Genomic DNA, 25,558 nt, shown 5'->3' with positions numbered 1-25,558 from the left:
GCTTTTCAAACAGATAAATCCCCCAAAGTATTTGGGCCATCTTTCATTGCTTTCCCAGGCCATTAGCAGAGAGCTAGATCAGAAGTGGAGCTGCTGGGACTCCAACTGGCACCCATATGGGATGTTGGTACTGCAGACAGAGGCTTAACCTACTACGCCATAGCACCAGCCCCTCAAATAAATAAATCAAAGAAAGAAAAGAAAGGCTAGGACCAGGATTTATGCTCTCATTCAAACTGCATTTACTGAAGCTTACTTACTAAATGGATACACAATGTGTGAGTAAATGAAGAGAAGAAAACAAAAAAACTCAATGAGGCACAATTCTTTCCCTCAGTACGATTATATGGCACACTACTGACACCACATGGTTATGTCAGCAAATGTCTAATAAATTTAGTCAAATGAAAAACACACAAAGTGTTTAGCAGGAAGGCTTAAGAGAAACTAAAGAGTAACTACCATTTCATGGTAGACTTTCATCCCTTAGAAATTCTCTTCTTCGTGTATGTGTGTACACACACCACAGAACATATAACTGGGTAATTCCTATGTAAGAAAAGCATAGAATATAGGCAGAAACAAAAGAAAGTAAATTCAATTATTTGTTGTATAACTAGTTAATATCAAGGGGTTCCTTAAAGAAGTGCTTGATTGGGACCAGCACTGTGGCATAGCAGGTTAAACTGTTGCCTGCAATGACGACATCCCATATGAGTGTGGGTTCAAGTTACGACTGTTCCACTTCCAATCCAGCTCCCTGCTAATGTGCCTGGGAAAGTAGCGGAGGATGGCCCAAGTCCCTATACCTACGCAGGAGGTGCAGATGAAGCTCCCGGCTTCAGCCAGACCACGCCTAGTCCAAGCTGGTCATTGTGGCCATTTGGGGATGTACCAGCAGATGGAAAATTTCTCTTTCTCTCCCTCTCTCTCTCTGTAATGCTTTCAATTAAATAAATAAATATTTTTAAAAACTGTGTTTAAAATTTTTAAAATAAAAAATAAAAATAAATTAAAAAAAAGGAAGCAGTTGATTTCAGGGCTGAGGTAAGGAAGGTACAGAGACCCTGAATGTCTTCTGCTGCCAAAAAGTAATAAAGTGCCAGACAGACAAAACAACAGAGCCAACCCAAAAGAGCTCACAACAGCCAAAGAAGCAACAATCTGAGTGACAATGATAACGCAAAGAATCAAATTAATATCCACAGGGCCAAAGCTGTGGCACAGTAGGTTAATCCTCCAACTGTGGCTCCAGCATTCCATATGGACGCCGGTTCTAGTCCCAGCTGCCCATCTTAAATCCAGCGCTCTGTTATGGCCTAGGAAAGCAGAAGATGGCCCAAGTCCTTGGGCTCTTGCACCCACATGGGAGACCCAGAAGAACCTCCTGGCTCCTGGCTTCAGATTGGTGCAGTTGCGGCCGTTGCGGCCATTTGGGGAGTGAACCAATGGACGAAGACCTTTCTCCTCTGTCTCTCCTTCTCACTGTCTGTAACTCTATCTCTCAAATAAATAAATAAAATCTTTAAAAAATTAATATATCCATGAGTGAAAACAATTATAAATAAATCATTGAATAAAATGGAACAAAGAACATCAATTAATAAATGTAGAAAGAATGAAGGAAAATAAATCACCATTAGAAAACAACAAAAATTGCTGCAGTTATGACCTACCAATGAATATGAAAATTAATGGGCCAAAGTTTAAGATGAAACAAGATATTTTCATACTGTCAAAGTATCTCCCCCAAATTTTTTATTATTTACAAAGTGATAGTCACTTTATTTTGAAGCAATCTGGCAAATAACACCCTAACAAAAAAAAAGTCATAATTTATATTACCAATAATAAGACATACTGCATACTAATAGCATGATATGATATACAGTGAACAGTACCATATGTCTGTATTATTCTTCACCAAAAATGTATTCCACAGTCTATTCAGAAGACATCAGAGAAATTCACACTGAGGAAAATTAATTCTATAAAATATCTGATGAATACTCTTCAAAAATATCAAGGTCACAAAAGACAAGGGAAGATTAAGGAAACTACAGATTGGAGGAGACCGAGGATATGGAACAACTAAACACAATGTGGGATTCTGGATTGTCTCCTAGAATTCAAAGGACATTTGTAGAAAAACTGAAATCTGAATAAAACATGTAATTTTTTTAGTAGTTAATAGTACTCTCTTGTCAACAGTATTATACCAACAATAATAATTCCTTATTTTTGAGTAACCATAACTATGTTTATATAAGATGTTAACATTAGAGTAAGCTAATGAAATATATAAAGGCATGTCAAAAACTTCACAAAAGAACTAAAAGATTAAGTTTATTATGGTGAAAAAAAAAATTTTGAAATCCATGCAGTTTTTATAAACTTTTCCAGTGAACTTTTTGAAGACCCCTCATATATGGGAACCTTCTCTCCTACTTTTGTTAATTCTTATACAAAGCTAAAATTCTTTCAAAATAAGGATTTAAAAAAAAAGAAAAAAGCTTAGACAATGAGTACAGTACTAGTTGCAGTACTATGCTATTTTTTTTCCCTTAGACACAATGTATCTACTTACCTGATCTCTAAGGTATTGTTTTCCAATGAATCCTGCATAATCTCTGCACTTATTATATACTGTGTCATTCCTACAACATAGGGCTCTAATAAACTAAGTCTACCAAAAATAAGTTATTCCCCTAAAGTATAAGCATTTAATTTCTCACATCCTAAAAATGACTAGCAATTAGAAGTTTACCTTCAAATATTTGAACCTCCACAAAGCTTTCTTTTCAAGAAAAATCAATACTATAGTCATTGCTTACTGCATAAAAGTAGTAATGTAAATAAAACCTTTACCTTCCAACCACTGCCAGCCTCTCTATAATATGGGAAGTTATCACAAATCCACTGGTAAATCTCACTTAAAGTCATCTTCTTCTTGGGTGAGCTATTAATTGCAAATGTAATGAGGCTGGCATAACTGTATGGAGGTTTCCCATCTTTGTGCTGTTGGACTTCTTCCTGGTCCAGAGTTGTATTTGGGTCAAGGAGTGCATTCTTCTTAGAAATTCCTGTTCCATGAGCATTTTGGGTAGCATCAGATTTTTGGATGGCTGCTCTCATGGTGAGCTGTGGTAACCAGTCCATAGATGTTAGGCTGCTCTCCAGTTCAGATGTCATCCTGAAGGTAAATAGACTCCTTAGTCAGTATCAAGGAAAGAACCCCTGCTTCTCAAAATATCCAACATTCACAATTTAGGAGTTCCAGAGTGAGGGAAAGCCTGAGTTAAATCTGGAGGAAAAAGATTGAGTATGTTAATAACCAAAACAAATAGTTAAGGGATCAATACTTCCAATCTTTTTAAATTTTTCCTCTCCAAAACATAATAAACTTGGATTTAAACCTGGTTAGAATACAGAACACTATATATACACAAAGTAATTCAGACGTCAATCCACATCTGCAACAAGATCTTAATATGAAGTACTAAGAATGCAATCCAATTCTTTCCCCACCAACACAAGTCCTTAAAAACACTATACATTTGACATTTCTTTTACACAAATTTTAGAGAAGTAATACACAGAAATCTGAAAAGTAAGTTGGAGGCAGAGAAGTAATTGAGAAAAAGGCACAGGAATCTGCACGGAAGAAAGAAGGTAGAGTTGAGCAGGTGGGAGGTAGGAAGAATAAAGCAGGGTAGACAAGAATAGCAAGGAGACAAGCTAGCTGGGGGAGTAGACTGAAAAGAGGAATGCAAAGTCAAGGACACTGATGAGCAAGAGAAAAGAATAGGCAGTACAAGGCAACAAGCTTAGGAAAACTAAAGCTCTAGCAGTATAGGATATAAGACATTAAATATACAAATGATCACCAAGAAAAGGAGCATTAAAATTAAAAGATCAAGGACAGGCTTGGGCAATTTAGATTCTGTAATGTTCTTCTCTCCAAGGCTGAAAAAGTCAAACAATTACTACTCAAAAGAAAGAAAACAAAATTTGCCAGGTTAGCATATATTCTAAAAAGGTGGTAAGCTGCTCTAAGAATTGAAGATAATAGTACAGAATACACACTGAAATGTTAACTTTCAACAGAGGACACAAGCCATTCAATACTAGAATCAAAGAAACAGGAAACAGTGACCCTGACAATCAAGTAGAGAAGAATGAAAAGACTGGGAAAGAAAGCAAAATGAAAGCAAGGTATCCTGGACAAAAGAAAACAACTGTGCCCAAGAAAACCCCAAATAGGCCCCACAGTCCAAATGGTTCCTAACAAAAAACATCCTGAGAAGTGTGTTGGCTCTGAACTTCTAGGAGGCACAAGACAATGAAGAGGCATAAGAGCAGAGGCTCTGAAGTAAGGGAAGACCAGAATTCAAGTACTACTCTAGCAGTCACTAGCTCCAGAACTATGTTAATCTCTAAATCACAGCTTTCTCATCTCTAAAAAGAAACAATAACAGTACCTATAGTTAAAATATTACTTTTAAAATTAAATGTGATAACACATATTGCAGAAAAAACATTCAGTAAGTATTAGTTAATAATATTAGTCTAGAAGTATCTTAGGAGGAGAATAACTCACTATAAAGTAAACTAGATTAAGAAATAACAATTATAAATCTAGAGACAGCCATCAGGATTCTATTTGTATGGCCATTAAAGAGAGTAATGTTGTCTTGTTTTTCTGATATTCTAATCTCAGTTTTCTGTCTCACTTTCTCAAATTCCTCAAATCCACTGCACACATCTTTCTGAAACCTGAACTTTAAATTACTCTCTATAGCACCTTCAGAGATGGGGCGTGGGGGTAGGGGGAAACCACCACCTTACCATGCTACTCTACAATCTCAGCCAGAAATGTTTGTTCCTAAGATTTAGTTAAGTTGTAAGAACTTGTAGAAAAAGAAGACAGGGGGGTCGGTGCTGTGGCGTAGCAGGTAAAGCCTCCGCCTGCAGTACTGGTATCCCTGGGATCCCGGCTGCTCCACTTCCAACCCAGTTCTCTGCTATGGCCTAGGAAAGCAGAGGACAGCCCAAGTCCTTGGGCTCCTGAACCCTTGTGGGAAACCCGAAAGAAGCTCCTGGCTCCTGGCTTCGTATCAGCACAGCTCCAGCAGTTGCAGCCAACTGGGGAGTGAACCAGTGGGTGGAAGACCTCTCTCTCTCTCTGTGTAACTCTGATTTTCAAATAAATAAATCTTAAAAAAAGAAGAAAGGATAATTTAGAGATCACACAATGTTAAAAAGGGAGAAAGCAACCTAGATATTAATCCCATCAATTGAAAATTATGGTTCAGTCAAGTCACAGGCTCTCCCAGTCCAACAGCAGAAATAAAAACAGAGCCTGGATTTCGTGATATGCAATTCAGTAATTCTTCTACCACACATTGTCTATAAAATGAGAATGATAATTAAAATAGTACCTACACTTCACTGATATAAAGTATCAAGAACAGTGCCAGGCAAATACTAAGTATTCAATAAAAGTTAGCTACTGGTGGTGACAGCAATAATAGTAGTTGCTATTATTCACATTTCATTCAATAAGCATTGGCTATTATACCATGCTGTCATCCTATCTGCCTCAATAAAGCCTCCACTGAGTAGAGCTTTATTTTGTTCAAATTCCCAGAGCAGACAGTTAAATGTATTTTAAAAGTTAATATAATGGCGGCTCACTAGGCTAATCCTCCGCCTGTGGCGCCGGCACCCCGGGTTCTAGGCCCGGTTGGGGCGCCGGTTCTGTCCTGGTCGCTCCTCTTCCAGCCCGGCTCTCTGCTGTGGCCGGGAAGGCAGCAGAGCACGGCCCAAGTGCTTGGGCCCTGCACCCGCATGGGAGACCAGGAGAAAGCACCTGGCTCCTGGCTTCGGATCGGCGCAGCACCAGCCATAGTGGTCATTTAGGGGGTGAACCAATGGAAGGAAGACCTTTCTCTCTGTCTCTCTCTAACTCTGCCTGTCAAAAAAAAAAAAAAAAAAAGGTTAACATAAAAGCATGTTCCAAACTGGAATATAACTGTTATTACAGATGTCCCCTACTTAAAAGCATTTTTACTTCTGTTCCCTTCCAGAGCCAATAATCAGAGTCTCTGCAATATAATGTAAATGTACAACAGGTAGGCATTTGGCCTAGTGGTTAAGACACCCACATTCCATATGAAAGTGCCTAGATTCAATCCTACCTCCAGCTCCTGATTCCAGCTACCCATGTGGGTGAGATGGATTGAGTTCCTGACTGTCCCCAACTCCGATCCCCACCACCAGTCACTACAGACACTGGGAAATGAATGAGCAGATGGGAGTTCTATTTGTCTCCATCTGTTGGCTGTTTCTCTGCCTCTCAAATTCAAAACATCACTTAAAAATAAATATATAACAAGTAGGTACTTAAAACATGTTACAACATATTTAACAAGAACTTATAATTACACATGTGCACAGAGTTATGCTCAGGTAAAAAAAAATACAAACAGGAAGTATGATAAGATTCCTCTCCTCCAGGAACTGAGAGAACAATTAGGAAGATCAGACACAACAGAAGACTGAATGGAAGGACAAACTTAAACTCTGGGTACTATAAAGGCTCAGCATGCACTTTAGCCCTGAGAGGTAGAGAGGGCAAACTTCAGCTAAGCCTTAAAGAAAGTTAAGATCTAAATAGACTGGAAAGAAAAGGGTCCCTGGACTTCAAAGACATCACATGAAAGAATTATCCCACTGTTGTGCTTATATTCTTAAGTTCTACGAGACCAGATTTTAAGTACTCAATAAAATGTTTCTAAAAACTGAAAAAGTGGGAACTTGGTGTTTTTTTTAAAATTTATTAAACTCAGACCAGTGCTGTGATACAGCAGGTTAAAGCCCTGGCTTGCGGAGCCAGCAACCCATATGGATATCAGTTCAAGTCCCAGCTGCTCCATTTCTGATTCAGCTCCCTAATATTGTGGCTGGGAAAGCAACGAAGGATGGCCCAACTCTCTTCACATGGGAAACCCAGAAGAAGCTCCTGGCTTCTGGTTTTGGCCTGGCCCAGCTGTAGTTGTTGTGGCCATTTGGGAATGAACCAGCAGATGGAACACCTCTCTTTGATCTACCTCTCTCTGTAACTCTGTCAAATACATAAAATAAATCTTTAAAAAAAAAAAAAAAAAAAACAATTAATTAAACTCTACATTCTTGGTAGTAAAACCAAAAATGCCTCCTTTGATGGTACTTGAGCTGGTGGCTGCAATGGTTGTACATTAAGATTGGAGAACAAAAAGACAACCATTAGATTTGGCCAGATCATCAGTAACTTTAGAAAGAAACCTATTAGTGGATGGTGATGACAGAAATCCACTTGTGTAAGAGAACAGATGCTGGTAAATTTAAAAACAGCATGGGAAGCTCTGAGGAATCTTGTTATAAAAATCTGGTTAAGAAATGTCAGGCCCTCTGTCCTCACTTCATTCCAAGAGCTTCCTAGCTGGTCTCCAGGACTGATTTCTTACAACCCCTTCCACTTAATTACCTCCAGCCCATGCATATACTCCAAAAGAAAACAGTGCTACTGGGGCCAGCAGTGTGGCATAGTGGTCTAAGCCTCTGCCTGCAGAACCAACAACCGGTTTCTATCACAACTGCTCCTCTTCCAATCCAGCTCTCTGCTATGGCCTGGGAAAACAGTAGAAGATGGCCCAAGTGCTTGGGCCCCTGCACTGCTGAGGGAGACCTTGAAGAAGTTTAAGACTCCTGGCTTCTGATGGGACCGGTTCAGGCTGTTGCGGACATTTGGGGAGTGAACCAGCGGACAGAAGACCTCTCTCTCTCTGTCTCTCCCTCTCTCTGTAATTCTACCTCTAAAATAAATAAATTTAAAAAAAAAAAAAAAAAAGAACAGCTTTAAAAAAAAAAAAGTGCCACTTTCATGGTTAGCAAGCCCAAGCCCAAACACTTTCAATGACTCTTTTTCTATTACTAAATCTAAACTCCACATTTTCAACTACTTTATAGCTTTCATTAATCCTTCTCTATATTCCTAGAGCAACTGCAACCTCTGTTTAGCATTAAACATATTGCTTCATGTGCATAATTACAACATATACCTAAGCTTTCTACCTTCATCCCTGTTTAGCCCCCACCTCCCATTAAGAAGAGTGACCAAGGGTCAGCATTGTGGTTCAGTGGGTTAAGCCACCACCTGGGACATCCACATCCCATATCAAAGTGCTTGTGGTTCAAATCCCAGCTACTCTGCTTCCAAACCCGTTTCTTGCTCATGTACCTAGGAGGCAGCAGCAATAGCTCAAATCTCTGACACCCACAGCGGAGATCTGAATGGAGTTCCTAGCTTCTAGCTCTTCTGGCTTGGTCCAGCCACAGCTGTTGCAGACATCTGGGGAGTGAACCAGCGGATGGAAGATCTGTGTGTGTGTGTGTGTGTGTGTGTGTGTGTGTGTGTCTGTATCCCTTTTTCCCTGTCACTGTGCCTTTTAAATAAATAAATCTTAAAAAAAAAAAAAAAAAGAAAAGTGACTATAATCTAGGACTTCTTTTTTTTTTTTTTTTTTTTTTGACAGGCAGAGTGGACAGTGAGAGAGAGAGAGACAGAGAGAAAGGTCTTCCTTTTGCCGTTGGTTCACCCTCCAATGGCCGCCGCGGCCAGCGCAATGCGACCGGCGCACCGCGCTGATCCGATGGCAGGAGCCAGGAGCCAGGTGCTTTTCCTGGTCTCCCATGGGGCGCAGGGCCCAAGCACCTGGGCCATCCTCCACTGCACTCCCTGGCCACAGCAGAGGGTTGGCCTGGAAGAGGGGCAACCGGGACAGAATCCGGCGCCCCGACCGGGACTAGAGCCCGGTGTGCCGGCGCCGCTAGGCGGAGGATTAGCCTAGTGAGCCGCGGCGCCGGCCAATCTAGGACTTCTGATGCTACCTAATACTATACCAGATGCAAGTTACCTGAAAAATTACACAGTAATTAGATAAAGAATAACAGCCTTCTTTTCTGGAATTCCCTTTCCTTCTCACTCTCCTAGACTGTCTTCCTTTTTTTGTTTTTTTTTTTGGTGTTTTTTTTTTTTTTTTTGCTTCTTCAAGACTCAACTCAAACATCTCCCCCTAAAGAAAGTAGAGTCAATTTTCTCTTCCCATCCTCCATCTCATAACCTAAATGAAGATCTTGCTCCTGTAGTACAGCATAAATAGTTCTATCATAAGATTTATACAGAATTGTAACTATCTTAATCTCTGTTGCATAATATTCTGCTCCTTACAGGAAAAAATTTTCGTGACTGAAATAGTGACTGTCCAATGAAGGTGTGCATATGCATGTCTTCAAACAAGTTAATATGAGCTAAAACATTTGTTAAAAGCTAAAAGGAAGACGCAAAAAAGAGAACTCAACAGCATAAAAGCCACAGGATGAAAGTCCTTTATAAATGTGAAAAAATTATGTATGACTCAGCAGCGACTGACAGGTAGCATTACACAGGAACACAAATAGTTCTTCTAGAGCAGCAGAGAAGAATGAGAAGATGGAAGAAAAGAAAAAAAGAACATGCTATTTGTGGGAGACAGCAGGACATGAAGAACTTACGGTCTTAAGTTCTTAAATCTAAGATATCATCTACTGCTTAATAGAAGTTCCATAAGGAATTTTTTCAGTTTAAATTTTGAAGAGATAAAGAGCATCAAGAAATAATACCTCAAAACAATCTCATATCAAGAGAAAGGGAAGAGGCTCTAATCCTACTTTATGAAACACTCTCAATGATATTTTAGCATATTGCTTGGCCTCTCTCTGCAAATGCTTTAATTCCAAACGAGATGCAAAGACTTATTCACAGAGTTTTTAATTTCACACTATCAAAAAGGAGAAGACAATAAGTATAGAGTGTTGGCTCCCCAAAAGGAGGTAAGAGGAAAATAAAAGGAGTAAGAATAATAAGAGGGCCGGCGCCGCGGCTTACTAGGCTAATCCTCTGCCTTGCGGCGCCGGCACACTGGGTTCTAGTCCTGGTCGGGGCACCGGATTCTGTCCCGGTTGCCCCTCTTCCAGGCCAGCTCTCTGCTGTGGCCAGGGAGTGCAGTGGAGGATGGCCCAAGTCCTTGGGCCCTGCACCCCATGGGAGACCAGGAGAAGCACCTGGCTCCTGCCATCGGATCAACGTGGTGTGCCGGCCGCGGTGGCCATTGGAGGGTGAACCAACGGCAAAAAGGAAGACCTTTCTCTCTGTCTCTCTCTCTCATTGTCCACTCCGCCTGTCAAAAAAATAAAAATAAAAAAAAAATAATAATAAGGGTAATGATATTGTGACCCAAATATTACTGAATCTTCCCACTTCATTCTTGGCACTTGACATGCATCTCCACCCCCCACCCAAAGATTTATTATTTATTAAAAAGGCAGAGTTACAGAGAGGCAGAGACAGAGAGAGAAACACCTTCCATCTGCTGGTTCACTCCCCAAAGGGCCTAAATAGTAGAAGCTGCACTGATCCCAAGCCAGGAGCCAGGAGCCAGGAGCCAGGAACTTCTTCTGGGTCTCCCAGCTGGGTGCAGGGGCCCAAGGACTTGGGCCATCTTCTACTGCTTTCCCAGGCCACAGCAGAGAGCTGGATAAGAAGTGGAACAGCTGGAACTCAAACCGGTGCCCATATGGAATGCCAGCACTGCAGGCAGCAGCCTTACCTGCTATGCCATAGCACCGGCCCCAACATTTCATCTTAAGATCTCATGGCACAAAGAAATACTACTGAGCAACTGAGACCTCAGAAGAAGTTCTTGTAATTATCACAGCAATGATTCTTGGATACTTCTGACCATATGTATCTCTGGTGATCAATATGTACTATCAATCCTGTTACAGTGTCTCCGTACCCAAGGCAACTTTAAGCAGGAGGCTATGGCAGAGAGCCATCTGTTCTTATCTTCTTCCTTAGGAATACACCTCAATTTTGCTCAAATCGCACTGTGCCTTTTGCCCTTTCTGCTCTCTAGAATGTGGACAATAACTATTGTTCTAGCAGTCACTTCAGATCAATAGGTGATCTTGAAAATGGAAACCACACAGTGAGAAGATATGGGAGGAGAAAGAAGAAATCTGGGTTCTTGGTTTCTTTGTGAACCAGTCTGTGAAGCTACCACTCCAGCCCTGGACTGCTTATCTACCAGACTTTTATATGTTTAACTACTATGACAGAGTCTCTATCAGCAGGTGAATTCAATTCCCAATACAGAATTTGGGATGTGGCAGCAGGATGACATAAATAATGAAACTGGGGATGGCACTGTGGCAGTACAGTGGATAAAGCCTCTGCCCCCAACACCAGCATCCCTTATGGGCACCAATTCATGTCCTGGCTGCTCCACTTCCATCTAGTTCCCTACAAAAGGCTTGTAAAAGCAGCAGAGGATGGTCTAAGTACTTGGGCCCCTATTAACCATGGGGGAGACCCAGATGAAGCTCCTGGCTTAGCCCTGGCAGTTGCAGTCATCTGGGGAGTAACCACTGGATGGAAGATCTCTCTTTTCTCTCCCCCTGTCTTTGTAACTCTTTCAAATAAATAAACCTTAACATAATAAAAATAATGGAACTTTAAACAAGACACTCTCTGGGATGGGTGTTGGGTGCAGTAGTTAAGATGTCACTACAGATGCCCACAGACCATATAAGAGTGCCTGGGATATGAGATATTCAAGTCCCCATTCCATTTCCCGTACAACTTCATGATAATGCCCATCCTGAGAGGTAGCCGGTGATGGATCAAGTAGTTGGGTTCTTACCACCACGTGGGAAACCACGATTGAGTTCTTGGCTTTGAGCTTTGGACTGACCTTAGCCCCAGCTGTTGCAGACATTTAGGAAGTGATGCAGCATTATCTCAGGTGTCTGTTTCTATGTCACTCTGCCTTTTCAAATAGATTAAATAAAATTTTAGGGGCAGAAGCTGTGGCATAGCAGGTAAATCTGCAGCTTACATTGCTGGCATCCCATATGTGTGCTGCTTCAAGTCCCAGCTGTTCTACTTCCAATTCAGCTCCCTGCTATGGCCTGGGAAAGCAGTAGACGGCCCAAGTCCTTGGGCCCCAGCACCCATATGGAAGAGCTAAAGGAAGCTCCTGGCTTTGGATCACCCCAGCTCTGGTCACTGTGGCCATTTGGAGAGTGAATCAGTGGATGGAAGACCTCTCCCCTCCCCCTCGCATTGCCTCTCTGAAACTCTGCTTGTCAAATAAATAAATAAATCTTTAAATAAATAAATAAAATTTTAAAGCAAAAAAGAAACACAGCAAGTTAAGAATGCTGGTATGTATTGGCTCCTGCTCACTACTCAAAAGTTGTACAAGAGCGTTGGTGCTGTAACATAGCAGGTAAAGCCTCCGCCTGCAGTGCCTACATCCCATATGGGCGCCGGTTCAACTACCGGCTGCTCCACTTCTAAACCAGCTCTCTGCTACGGCCTGGGAAAGCAGCAGAAGATGGTCCAAGTCCTTGGGCCCCTGCACCCACATGGAGACTCAAGTTTCTGGCTCCTGGCTTCAGATTGGCACAGCTCTGGTCACTGCAACCATCTAGGGAGTGAACCAGCGGATGGAAGACCTCTCTCTCTCTCTCCCCCTCTCCCTCTCCTCTCTGTGTAACTCTATCAAATGAATAAATAAATATTTAAAAAAAAATAAAAGCTACACAAGAGAAACTTTGATAAGTGTTAGAGAGATAGAGAAAACACAGATTTGCAAAGGGGGGGGGGGGTCCTATCTGCCTATGGCCTTCAATTTAAGTCAAAAGTTGTAAAATTCTAAGGCCTGTAGGGCTGAAAAAACAGCGTTTCTGAAGTCCAAACTGAAGTAGTTGAAGTAGTAGAAGGCAGTGTTGAATGGTGTAATCTTTCCCCAAAAACTGCTGTTCTGAATGGCCTCATCAGAGCCACCCCACCATTCCCTTAGAAGCTAAAAGAGGTCATTGAAGAACCTGGATGGGGAAAAATAAATTCTTTATTTCCACTGACGTGTAAGTGAAATTTCTTGTTTCCTTTAATTATGAAATAGGTAACAAATAACAGTAGTTTTAGCAGCATCTGTAACTTTGTCACCAATAAAAATCACACATTTACAACAAGTAATAAATTTTGCAGAAATATCAGTATTTCATATAAACTCATTTACTATTTTAAAATCATGACTTTCTTAAACTTGCCACTAAATTTTTAATGTGCTAATTTATAGCACATATTACTATCTCAAAATTAATATTTTGATAATTATACTTTAATACAATGAACTGGTTTCCTTTGTAACCTTAAGTGTTTTATAAATTTTGAAATATTATTTTGAGAAAGGGTCACAGGCTTCCTCAGACTGCTGGAGATTCCATGGCACCAAAACAATAAATCTGGAGCAGGCATTGTGGCCCAGCAGGTTAAGCCTCCTCCTGAAAGCCAGCATCCCATATGAGCACTGGTTCAAGTCCCAGCTGCTCCACTTCCAATCCACCTAGTTCCCTGCTAATGGCCTGGGAAAGCAGCAAAAGATGGCCCAACTGTCTCTGCACCCACATAGGAACCCCAGAAAACACTCTGGGCTCCAGGCTTCGGTCTGGCTCGGCCCCAGTCATTGTAGCAATTTAGGGAGTGACCCAGTGGGTGGAAGATCTCTCTGTCTCTCCTCTCTCTGTAACTCTGCCTTTCAAAAATATAATAAATAAATAAAAATCTTAAAGGAAAAAAAAAAAAAAAGAGCCCAGCAGTGAGAGCCAGAGGAAGTATCAGCTTTGGAGAGTGACGTGAGAACTGACTGCAGCAGCCCATGCCACTGGTGATATAACCAGAGGCAGACTGTGGTGTGAGTCAAACCTTAGGGATAGGGCACCCGCTGACCCAGTGAAAAAAAAAGGGGGCATGTCTCTTTCTCCCCATTCCCCCGACAATGGCAGTTGGCAGAGAGAGGGAGGGTGCCATTCTGAGTATAAGCAACAGCTGTAGAAGCTCTGGTGAGTGTGCCCAGCAACCAGCCAGAACAAGACACTGATTTGTCAGCAGCACCGGCAGCAGCAGCTCGGGTGTGTGCACCTGGCAACTGGTGGGAAGAAGGCAACATTCAGCCAGCAGCTCTTGTACACAATTATGATTCAGAGATTCTAGCAGAGAGAAAAATCTGCATTCCCCAGACTTTGAGTCTGGCTGGGAGGACTGACAGGGGGAAAGGCAATCACGTGAAACTGAGGTGCCCCTAGCCTCTCAACAAATCACAGGCTCTGGGGCTCAAACCACCTAAGCAGATGGCTCTGGGAACATCTCTGACTCTCCGTGGACTGGACAGGCTAGTGGGGGGTGGGGGGAAATGGATCTTCTGTACCCCCTGACTGTGGGAGCTTTGTGATGAGACTTGGGAACTCTGTGATAGCACAAGAGGGCACAGGGTTTAGGTGGGTATCTGGATAATCAATGTGAGCATCTCCACAGGCTCAGAGCTCCCTGACTGCCTAGGGTGGGTCACGGCAATGGGATCGGTGCTTAGGCTGAGGAACGCCCAGACTTTGTGCAGTCTATATGGCAGCACAGATGAGTATTGCACCCACTGTGGGCTAACACCCAGGCACTGATCACCTTGAAAGAGAGGAGGTGAGAGTGTGATTACACCAACAGAGGTGATCATACTCTCCTTTCTGCTAAACAGAGATCTACCATGCCCTACCTGTATGTCACCCTGGATACTCACTCCACCCTGCAGCACTCACCAGAGCTCCCTGGGCACACTCAGCACACACTTCTGGGGATTCTTGGACATACATGTCCATTTCTTCCAAATCTCCCCAAAAAAGCAGAATCAAAGAATTTTCACTGTCAGTGTCAGAGTCTGCCACTGCAACCAGCAGAATTTTGTAACTGACATGGACTGTTACCTATTAAGAGTCTCCCTTTATCCTCTTTTCTGAATGGATAGCTTTTAATGCTGCTATCCTACACCTTCTCCACCACTGTATGTTAGATATATAGAATGCAGATAACTCATCTTTGGTTTATAGGTTTAAAAACCACAAGAAGCCACCCTGGGATCTGATGAAAGGGAACTACACTCAAAGTCTTAGATTTTTTGATACAGAAAATAGATTAAACTCAGGACTGTCTCCTTTGGGAAGCATACAAGTTTTAAGTATTATATATAGAAAAAGGAGTACATGTCAGTGTTTCAGTAGCCAAAGAGGCAGATTTTGGGAGAAGCCTAAAAAGAAATAATCTACAACAGACTGACTTTATATTTTGTTACCACATGATTTAAAAAAAATTTTAGCTTTGTAAGTGAAGTAATAACTTTAACTACCTTTCCAAACAAAAATGGCTGGCATTACTTTTTTTTTCTAAATTAGTTATTATAGAGCAGGTGTTTAGCCTAGCAGTTAAGACACTAGCATCCCACATCAGAATGCCTAGGTTTAATTCCCAGACTCTAGTTCCTGACTCCAGCTTCCTGCCAATGCAGATTCTGGGAGACAGTGGTGAAGGCTTGGGTAATTGGTTCCTGCCACCCATGTGAGACCTGGATTGTGCTCCAGGTTCCAGGTTTCTGCCTGGTCTAGTCCAGGCTGTGGTAGGCATTTGGGAAGTGAATCAGAGGACAGAAGTATATTCATGCACTCTATCAATTCATTCATTCATTCTCTCTCTCTCTCTCTCCCTCCCTCCTGTTTCCACCTCTCAAATGACAATTTTTAAAACTTCGAATTAGTTATACTACCAAAATCAAAGTTTCTAGTCTTAGTTCAATTTAAGCACAATAATACAATCAATATCCAGTATCAGAAAAGATATGGCCCTGTAATCAAGAACAGAGGCTCTACATCAAGACTAACTGGATTGGAAATCAAGCCGTTCCACTTTGGTCATTGACATTTAACAAGTAAATTAGTCTTGTTATGCTTCAGTTTCCTCATCTGTAAAATGAGGCTAAAACAGTGCCTACCTCAAAAGACCCTTGCAAGGATTAAGTAAGCTAATACACATAAATCACTAAGGACAATTTCTACCACAAAGTAATCACTCGACAAATATTAGCTTTTAACAATATTACTAAATTCACACCTTTAGGATTCTCTGAGTTTTACATGATTGCTGCTCTTAGTGCCATTACACTTAACCAACTCAAAATCACAATATCATCATTTGGTAGTCTCAATGGAAACAAGCCCCTCATTCAGTTCTACTCTAAAGTTACCCAAAAAGTACCATGTTAAAATTCTGTTTGTAGTTTGTACACGAGAACAGAGAGCAAGCTTAACTCACAGAAGTTCTCATAATGACTTCTGAACCCCTCCACAAAATCCTATGTATACCACAAAGCAGTTCTAAATCCACAGTTCTAGGAGTGTAAAAGCTCTAGTTGGGTAACTTACAGCAGAGAGAAAAAGGAATGGCAAGGAAAAGAAAGAAATGTATTTCTATTAATATCTAGTATAGGACCTGCTTTCTCCTGGCAAAATTTCAATATAATTTTATCCAGCATGTTTCTATTCCTATACCTTTTTCCTCCTCTTTCACACTACATTAAGCATCCAATTTTGACCCAACGTTGGTATTTCAAATTCCAAAATTAATTACTTGCTGTTCCCCTCCAATAAAAACTCCTACCTTTTCAAAGCAGTTTAACTCTTTTATTTAGGAGGAACATGGATAACATTAAACAACTATGAATAATTGAGGGGCCGACAGTGTGGCATAGCGGGTAAAGCCACCACCTGCAGTGCTGGCATCCCATATGGGCGCTGGTTCCTGTCCCAGCTGCTCCACTTCTGATCCAGCTCTCTGCTATGGCCTGGGGAAACAGGGGAAGATGGTCCAAGTCCTTGGGCCCCTGTACCCATGTGGGAGACTGGGAGGAAGCTCCTGGCTTCGGATCAGCGTGGCTCTGATCGCTGTGGCTAATTGGGGGGTGAACCAGCAGATGGAAGACCTTTCTCTCTCTCTGTGTAACTCTGACTTTCAAATAAATAAATAAATCTTTTTAAAAAATAATTGACCCTAGCCTAGGCAGCTCATGACAAGAGCCTAGGTTGATTACTGATGCCATAAACAAGAGTGTCAATTTGTTAAGTCAACAACAGGAGTCACTGTGCACTTACTCCTCATGTAGGATCTTTGTCCTTAGTGTGCTGTACATTGAGATTTAATGCTATAACTAGTACTCAAACAGTATTTTTCACTTTATGTTTCTGTGTGGGAGCAAACTGTTGAAATCTTTACTTAATGTATGCTAAACTGATCTTCTGTATATAAAGAGAAACGAAAATGAATCTTGATGTGAATCGAAGGGGAGAGGGAGTGGGAAAGGGGAGGGTTGCGGGTGGGAGAGACGTTATGGGGGGGAAGCCATTGTAATCCATATTCTGTACTTTGGAAATTTACATTCATTAAATAAAAGTTTAAAAAAAAAACAAAGATAGACATGTTAATAAAAATGAAACCATATGCACTCATCTCCAAGATTAAATCATTTTCTATCAACAGTGAATCTTATTAATCTATTTTTCCACTCATTCTTTTTAATAGATTAATTTATTTGAAAGAGAAGTGTCAGAGATGGAGGAAGACAGAGAGACAGAGAGAAAGAGAGCAAGAGTGAGCACAAGAGAGAGAGGGAAACAGAGAGAGAAAGAGATCCTCTGCCCAGTGGCTCACTCCCCAAACAGCTGCAACAATTAGCACTGTGCCAAGACAAACCCAAGGGCCAAGAACTCTGAGTCTTCCATATGGATGGCAGAGGCCTTAGCACTTAGACCTCCCACTGCCTTCCTAAGAGTATTAGTAGGAAGCTGGATCAGACTGACATCTGCAGGGATTTGAACCTGCACTTCAATACAGTATGCTGTCACCAACAGTGGCTTAACCCACTGCATCACAACACCAGCCCAAGCCCACTCATTCTGTACTTATCCTATTTTATTATTTTAAAGCAACTCTGAGACAACATTCAATTTCATTCATTCATAAAAATTGAGGTTTCCTTCTTTAGGCTGTTGGGAGTTTTGTTTCTTGTAAAAGAAGCAAACATGGTAACTTGGAATTGAAGTAGGATACAGAGAAAATTCTTGCAAAGCATATTCAGCTGCTTGGGTTCAGGTGTGGATTAGCAAGAGACTTGGATTTAACCAGGAGGGTTGAAAAAAAAAATAATTGACCCATTAAACTTCCTATGAATGCCAACATTTTTAAAGATAAATAAATCTTCATTTGTTTACAGTATTTTACAGGATGGAGGAATCAAAATTTAGGATGGAGAATTCAAAAAACAGCAGGTCAACACTCTTCAAAACTCTTAACTTTCACAACTTTTATTTCACTAAAAAATATTATTTTTATTTCACTAAAATTCAAAGAATTCTCACAATACAGCATATGTAAAAATCTGGAAGATTTACTGAGAAAATTGCTATTGGTAAACACCACTGTGACTTCAGACCTACTTATAAAATCAATAGTTGAAACTTTATGCAGTCATTTTGTAGAGTTTTAGTTTTAATTATTTTGGAGTTTTAGTTTTAATTATTTTGGAGACCAACACTAAGATATTTGAGGAAATAAAAGTTAACAACACATTCAATCTGCTCTAGTGTATGCAATTTATTGTGGACTAAGCGGAGAGAAAAGTTTTAACAGGCAATTCTAAATCTCCCCTGCTATACAGAGGAAAATTTCTTTAATTTTTTTCTTGAAATGAGAACTAATTAGGAGTTCTCTTCACAATGACTCTTCAAGTATTTTGTAAAAGCATTTGGGTTCCTCCTTATCTAAGCTGATAAAGTCCAAACTTTCCAACTTTCTCATAGGATCTGTTTTGAGGACCACAACACATCTATTGCTCTTTTCTAGATTATCTCCATATTATTCTACAAGCACTTAATCTTACATCATAAGATTGTACTCTGAACTCATACAAGTCACACTCTTAGAACTCTATTTAGATTACAAACAGCTATTTCCATGCTATATGTGTGATTTCATCTTAAAATATTTTTTTAATTCAGGGAGGAAAAACAAACATTTTTGGACATTAACTACTCTGTCATTAAGTAAATACTGGACTTGGCATTTAAATTTCAACCTACCTACTGAAGTTATCTAGGTCTCTCAGGAACTGGAAAAAGAGACAACCAAGAACACTCAGAAACATCTTCATAACTATTATTTTAAAAATCCAAACAGAATTTGCTAGTAACAGTTCTTAAATTTAGTTTAAAAAATAGAGCAGGCAGTTGGCCTAGTGGTTAAGATGCCAGCTCCATTCCCAATTCTAGCTTCTTGTTAAAGGGCATCCTGGGAGGTAACAGCTGATGACTCAACTAGTTGGGTCCCTGCCACCTACATGGGACATCTGGATTGTGTTCCAGCTTAGGCATGGTCTCACCCCAGCTCCTACAAGCATCTGAAGCGTGAGCCAACAGACGGAGTTTTCTAATACATAAAAACTAAAAATAAGTAAATAACAAATCCTTCAACTAACATGTGTCCACTGGTTCATGCTGTTCATTAAAGGTTTATCCTGATCTCTGCACCCATACTGCTTCAGCTCACCATCCAACATGTAGCGAGTATTCTATTTTGAGTTTTACTCCACATATCCTGCCACCATGCCATTATACCAGCAAGTAAGTTATAAAAACTGAGAGTTAATACAGTGGAGAGTGTTCCTATCCTATATTTTAGTGTTGAAAATGATACATAGAAAATGCTAACAAAACAGCTTAGGGGCTGAAGCTGTGGAATAGCAGGTTAAGCCACTGCCCGTGATGCCAGCATCCCATATAGGCACTGGTTCATGTCCTGGCTGCTCCACTTCCAATCCAGTTCCCTGCTAATATGCCTGGGAAAGCAGCAGAAAATGGCCCAAATGCTTGGGCCCCTGCCACCCTCATGGAAAACCAGGATGAAGTTCCCAGCTCCTGGCTTCTGCCTGGCCCGGCTCTAGTCACTGCAACCATTTGGGGAGTGAACCAGCAGATGGAAGATCTCTGTCTCGCCCTCTAACTCTGCCTTTCAAACAAACAAATAAAATATTAAAAAGAAAGAGAAAGAGAGGGAAGGGAGGAAGTTAGGAGGAGGGAAGGAGAGGGGAAGGAGGTAGAAGGGAGAAGGAAGGAAGAAGAAAAGAAAACAGCTTAAGTTGCTACATGTAATGTATGCCCATGATTCAGTAGTTATCAAAGTATGGTTCAAAGATGCTTTCAGACTATTTCATAATAAAATGTCTGCTTGTTTTTACTCTGATAATCACAAAGCTATACAACACAATTTTCCATATGCTACGTGACACATAGTATCACAACAGATTTAATGGGGAGGCAGAGATAAAAATCTAGTTTTCTTCAACTAAGCTGGATGGTAACAACATTTGCAAAAATATTAAAGCAACATCAATTTTTTCACTTTTTTTTGGAAAAATAACTTTTTCATAAAATATATTAGCTATGTTAACATATAAAGGGTTTATTATTCTATATGAATTAAAAGATTTAATTTGTTACTGCCTTTAATTTGTAATACAATGAATATTGGTAGATATAACCCACATAAAAGTTCATTACAAACTAAGCAATTTTAAGAGACAAAATTTGAGAATACTGTTTCAGTAAACTGCCATCTCAAAAACTAAAGCTCACTGTATCTTATATATGTTTATATATATTATGTTTGTAACAGTTTTATATATATTTATAAGAGTACATTCTGGGGCCAGCACTGGGGTACAGCGGGTTAGGGCCCTGGCCTGAAGCGCCAGCATCCCATATGGATGCCAATTCTAGTCCCAGCTCTTCCGATCCAGCTCTCTGCTATGGCCTGGAATAGCAGTAGAAGATGGCCCAGGTCCTTGGGCCCTTGCACCCGTGTGGGAGACCCGGAAGAAGCTCCTGGCTCCTGGCTTCGGATAGACGCAGTTCCGGCTATTGCAGCCATCTGGGGAGTGAACCGGCGGATGAAAGACCTCTCTCTCTCTGTCTCTACCTCTCTGTAACTCTTTCAAATAAATAAATTAAATCTTAAAAAAAAAAAAAAAAAAAGAGTACATTCTATGTAACAAATTGACCTTCATCACTTTGTCTCTTATGACAAATGCATCAATAACTCACACATTTACATGTAAACATGTGTTTCTTAACATACTGTATATATTTTACATGAATTTTTTAATATTTAATGTAATATTAAGATAAAGGACTTTGGGGCCAGGACTGTGGTATAGCGGGCCTGTGGTATAGGCATTCCATATGGGTGCTACATCAAGTTCCAGGTGCCCCACTTCCGATCCAGCTCCCTGCAAATGTGCCTGGGAAAGCAGTGGAGGATAGATAGCTCAAGTACTTGGGCCCCTACACTCATGTGGGAGAGCTGAAAGAAGCTCCTGGCTCCTGTCAGGCCTAGCCCTAACCACTGCAGCCATTTAGGGAGTAAACTAGCAGATATAAGATCTCTCTCTCTTTCTCTCTGTAACTCTGCCTTTCAAATAAAGAAATAAAATATTTTTAAATGCAAACTTCTAAAAAAAAAAAAAAGGAGGAACAGCTTTAAAGTATCTCAGATAATCCAGGCTTGCTTTTTTTTTTTTTTTTTTGACAGGCAGAGTGGAGAGTGGACAGTGAGAGAGAGAGACAGAGAGAAAGATCTTCCTTTGCCATTGGTTCACCCTCCAATGGCCGCCGTGGCCGGCATGCTGCACCCGGCGCACTGCAATGATCCAATGGCAGGAGCCAGGTACTTATCCTGGTCTTCCATAGGGTGCAGGGTCCAAGGACTTGGGCCATCCTCCACTGCACTCCCTGGCCACAGCAGAAGAGAGCTGGCCTGGAAGAGGGGCAACCGGGACAGAATCTGGCGCCCCGACCAGGACTAGAACCCGGTGTGCCAGCGCCGCAAGGCGGAGGATTAGCCTAGTGAGCCACGGCGCCGGCCCAGGCTTGAATACTTACTCTCCTGCTTATTAACTGCATACTTCAACAGGCTACTAAGTCTCAAAGAATTGTTCTGAGGAATAAATGACAAAATGTACATGGAACAGCTGCTATGCAAGGAACACCTGGCACACAGTAGGTATTCAACAGATGACCATTATTATTATTATAATCAGTGTTACTAGAAACCCTTAAAAAAAGACATGTTTGCATGTATTTCCTTTATTAGCAACATACTGTATACTGCATACAACAAATACAGTTGAATTCAGTTCTACACTATAGATAAAAAAAAATCTTTTGCAATATATAAATTTCCCCTGGTAACAACAAGTAAATAATGCCAGACTTTTAATGAGGTGCACAGAACCTGAAAAGGACAAAAATAACATCTAAACTACCTGGAAGACTTCTTAGGTAAGCAATGTGACACACAGCTATTTAGCAATATAAAATGTCTTTAACAAATGTATATAGGTAAATATTAATGTCAGCATAATACAAATATTAATAAGTTATGCTACAGAAAGCCTATATTACTAAACAGTTGTGTGATTACTTGACTTACGAATTGTTCTCAAAAGATCCCAACCATTCTAATTACTTTCAGATTCCCTGCTGCATTTTCAAGTATAACTAAGTTAAAAGAAAAATTAGATTGAGTCTAGTAGAAAAAAAATCACTTGAATTTTTACAAAAAATGGACCAAAAATTAAAAGAAGTAGGTAGTCAGGGAGGGATCTGAATGAAGATACAGTCAACTAAATCTGAAATTTTAGAAGATGCTAAATAACTATGGCTTCCTTGAGCACATGGTAGGAAATAAGTAGTTTCATCAAGAGAAGACTGTGGAACAGGCACAAAATTAGGATGCCACTTGGGACATCTGCATCCCACATCAGAGCTCAAGTCTCAGCTCCCAATTCTAGCTTCCTGCCAAGGCACAGATAACAGTTCAAGTAGTAGAGTATCTGCCATTCATGTGGAAGATCCAAACTGAGTTTCAGCCTGGTCCAGCCCCAGATGTTATAGGTATCTGAAGACTGAACCAGCAGATGGAAGGTCTCTGTGTTGTCTAAACATTAAAATTAAAATTTATGGGAGAAAAAAAAAAAAAAAAAAAAAACAAGCCACGGCATTGTGGCACAGTGGTTTTAAGCTACTGCCTAGGACACCAGCATCCCACATGGGAATGGGAGTTCCAGTTCAAGTCCCAACTACTGTACCTCCAATCTAGCTTCCTGTTAATGCACCTGGGAAGGCAGCAGAAGATGGCCCAAGTATTTGGCCCAAGGCACCCACATGAGAGACCAGGATGGAGTTCCCGACTCCTTCTTTGGCCTGGTCCAGCCCTGGCTGTTGTGGCCATATGAGGAGTGAATCAGTAGATGAAAACTCTGCCTTTCAAATAAATGAATAAATATACTTTTTAAAAAAAAATTTAACAGAAAAGATAGCAATGTTTTAAGAAACTTGCTGTGCTTGATAAGAAAAATGCAAAGACTATGTTAAAAGTTCACTCAACTCTTAAAAATTGTGACTAAAAGAGAAGTAAAACACTCTATTAGTCGGGGCTGGCGCTGTGGCACAGCAGGTTAACACCCTGGCCTGAAGCACCAGCATCCCATATGGGCGCCGGTTCTGGTCCTGGCTGCTCCTCTTCCCATCCAGCTCTCTGCTATGGCCTGGGAAAGCAGTAGAAGATGGCTCAAGTCCTTGGGCCCCTGCACCCACGTGGGAGACCTGGAGGAAGTTCTTGGCTCCTGGCTTCGGATCAGCTCAGCTCCAGCCGTTGTGGCCATCTGGAGAGTGAACCAGCAGATGGAAGACCTCTCTCTGTCTCTACCTCTCTCTGCAACTCCTTCAAATAAATAAATCTTTTAAAAAAAAATCTTAAAAAAAACCCTAGAATACTAAATGTCTATGAATTTTGCCACTGGTCGACTGACCCTACAAATTAGTTAAAATCTGTTCTAAGAGCACATCATGATTATGAACTATTTTAATACATCAACATTGATGCTCATTACAATTTTATGATCTGAAAGTGTCTGAAGATAGCTTCCAAGGAGATCCCAGTGCTATCAGGTTTGAAATGTGTACCAATAATCAATCTGTAAAGATGTTACAATTTATACTTTAACAGACTCCAGACTCCAGAGGTCTCTGCCTAGAATAGAGACTTACTTTGCTTTTTCTACTACTGGCTCCTTTTAAAGACCCTATATCTTTTCTGTTTCAATTTCTTTCTTGGCAGCCTCACAGCTTCTTAGCTTTGATGTCTTTAACACATACCTTAACTATTATTTTCTTCTCATAAAATATAGCAATTTCTTCCTTAAAACATCTCAATCTTTTTCCTTTTTTAATGGTAAATGTTGTCACATACTTAAATAAACATGTAAAATGTTATTTTACAAACATGGGTTTGGGAAACTAACAAGAACTGTCAAATTTATATGTTATAAAGAGCATTTAGGCCGGCACCGCGGCTCACTGGGCTAATCCTCCGCCTGCGGCGCCGGCACCCCAGGTTCTAACCGGTCGGGGCGCCAGATTCTGTCCTGGTTGCTCCTCTTCCAGTCCAGCTCTCTGTTGTGGCCAGGGAGGGCAATGGAGGATGGCCCAAGTGCCTGGGCCCTGCACCCGCATGGGAGACCAGGAGGAAGAACCTGGCTCCTGGCTTCAGATCGGCGCAGCATGCTGCCCATGGTAGCCATTTGGGGGGTGAACCAACGGAAGAAAGACCTTTCTCTCTTTCTCTAAAATATATATATGCATATATATATATATACATATATATATATATAAAGCATTTAATTATAACTGACCTCAGATTTGTAATTACACAGTTTGACTTCCCAACTGAAAAGTTTTGAGCTCCTATCATAAAATACTCATTTGTGTGCTGTGTTGGGATCTTGTGCAAAAACAGAAATCTAACAATCAGAACAAGGGAAGATACACAATTTATTCTGAGGTCCATCTTTACTTTTTTAGATGGAATGGGTATTATTTATGCACTATGACAAACTAAAAACCTCATGGAGGGTCCAGCGTGGTACAGTGGGTTAAGCTGCCACCTCTGATGGCAGCATCCCATGAGCACCAGTTCAAATCCTGGCTGCTCCACTTCCAATTCAACTCCCAGCTAAAGCTCCTGGGAAAACGGCAGAAGAGGGCCTGCAATCCACATGGGAGACCCAGATGGAATTCCTGGCTCTAGTCTGGCTCAGGCTGGGCAGTTGCAGCCATTTGGGTAGTAAACCAGCATGTGAACAACCTCTCTCTCTCTGCTCTGCTTTCCCCACAACTCTCTGTAATTCTGCCTTTCAAATAAATAAATAAATCTTTTTTAAAAAGTTCATGGGGACCATTGCGTGGTATGGTGGGTAAAGTAGCTGCCTGCATCCCGTAAGGGTGCTGGTTTGAGTTCCGACTGCTCTAGTTCCGATCCAGCTACCGTCTACTGGCCTGAGAAAGCAGCTGAAGATGGTTCAAGTTGCTTAAGCCCCTGCACCCATGTGAGACCTGGAAGAAGCTCTAGGCTCCTGGCTTCAAACTGGCCTAGCTCCAGCCATTGTGGTCATTTGGGGAGTGAACCAGAGTATGGAGGAGATGT

The 25,558-nt window shown here is 41.0% G+C and overlaps 1 protein-coding gene across 10 annotated transcripts in view; it reads right to left on the bottom strand.

Moving 5' to 3' along the window:
- The window catches only part of FOXJ3 (forkhead box J3), a 157,249-nt gene that overhangs the window by 86,369 nt on the left and 45,322 nt on the right, over positions 1-25,558 (bottom strand). For 6 of the 10 annotated variants that reach the window (XM_070078649.2, XM_051856634.3, XM_070078646.2 and 3 more), the window contains exon 3: positions 2,869-3,193. The exons of 1 other annotated variant lie outside the window; for it this stretch is intronic. In XM_070078649.2, coding sequence (XP_069934750.2) covers positions 2,869-3,193 — 325 coding nt within the window. Of the gene's footprint in view, positions 1-2,868; positions 3,305-25,558 lie in introns of all 10 variants that reach the window. 3 more of the 10 variants (XM_070078651.2, XM_070078647.2, XM_070078648.2) reach the window with 1 other exon arrangement.

The sequence above is a fragment of the Oryctolagus cuniculus genome, chromosome 7 (assembly GCF_051225735.1).
Source record: "Oryctolagus cuniculus isolate XC-2025 breed Fujian yellow rabbit chromosome 7, ASM5122573v1, whole genome shotgun sequence".
NCBI classification, from domain to species: domain Eukaryota; kingdom Metazoa; phylum Chordata; class Mammalia; order Lagomorpha; family Leporidae; genus Oryctolagus; species Oryctolagus cuniculus.
This window is presented reverse-complemented; position numbering and strand designations above follow the sequence as displayed.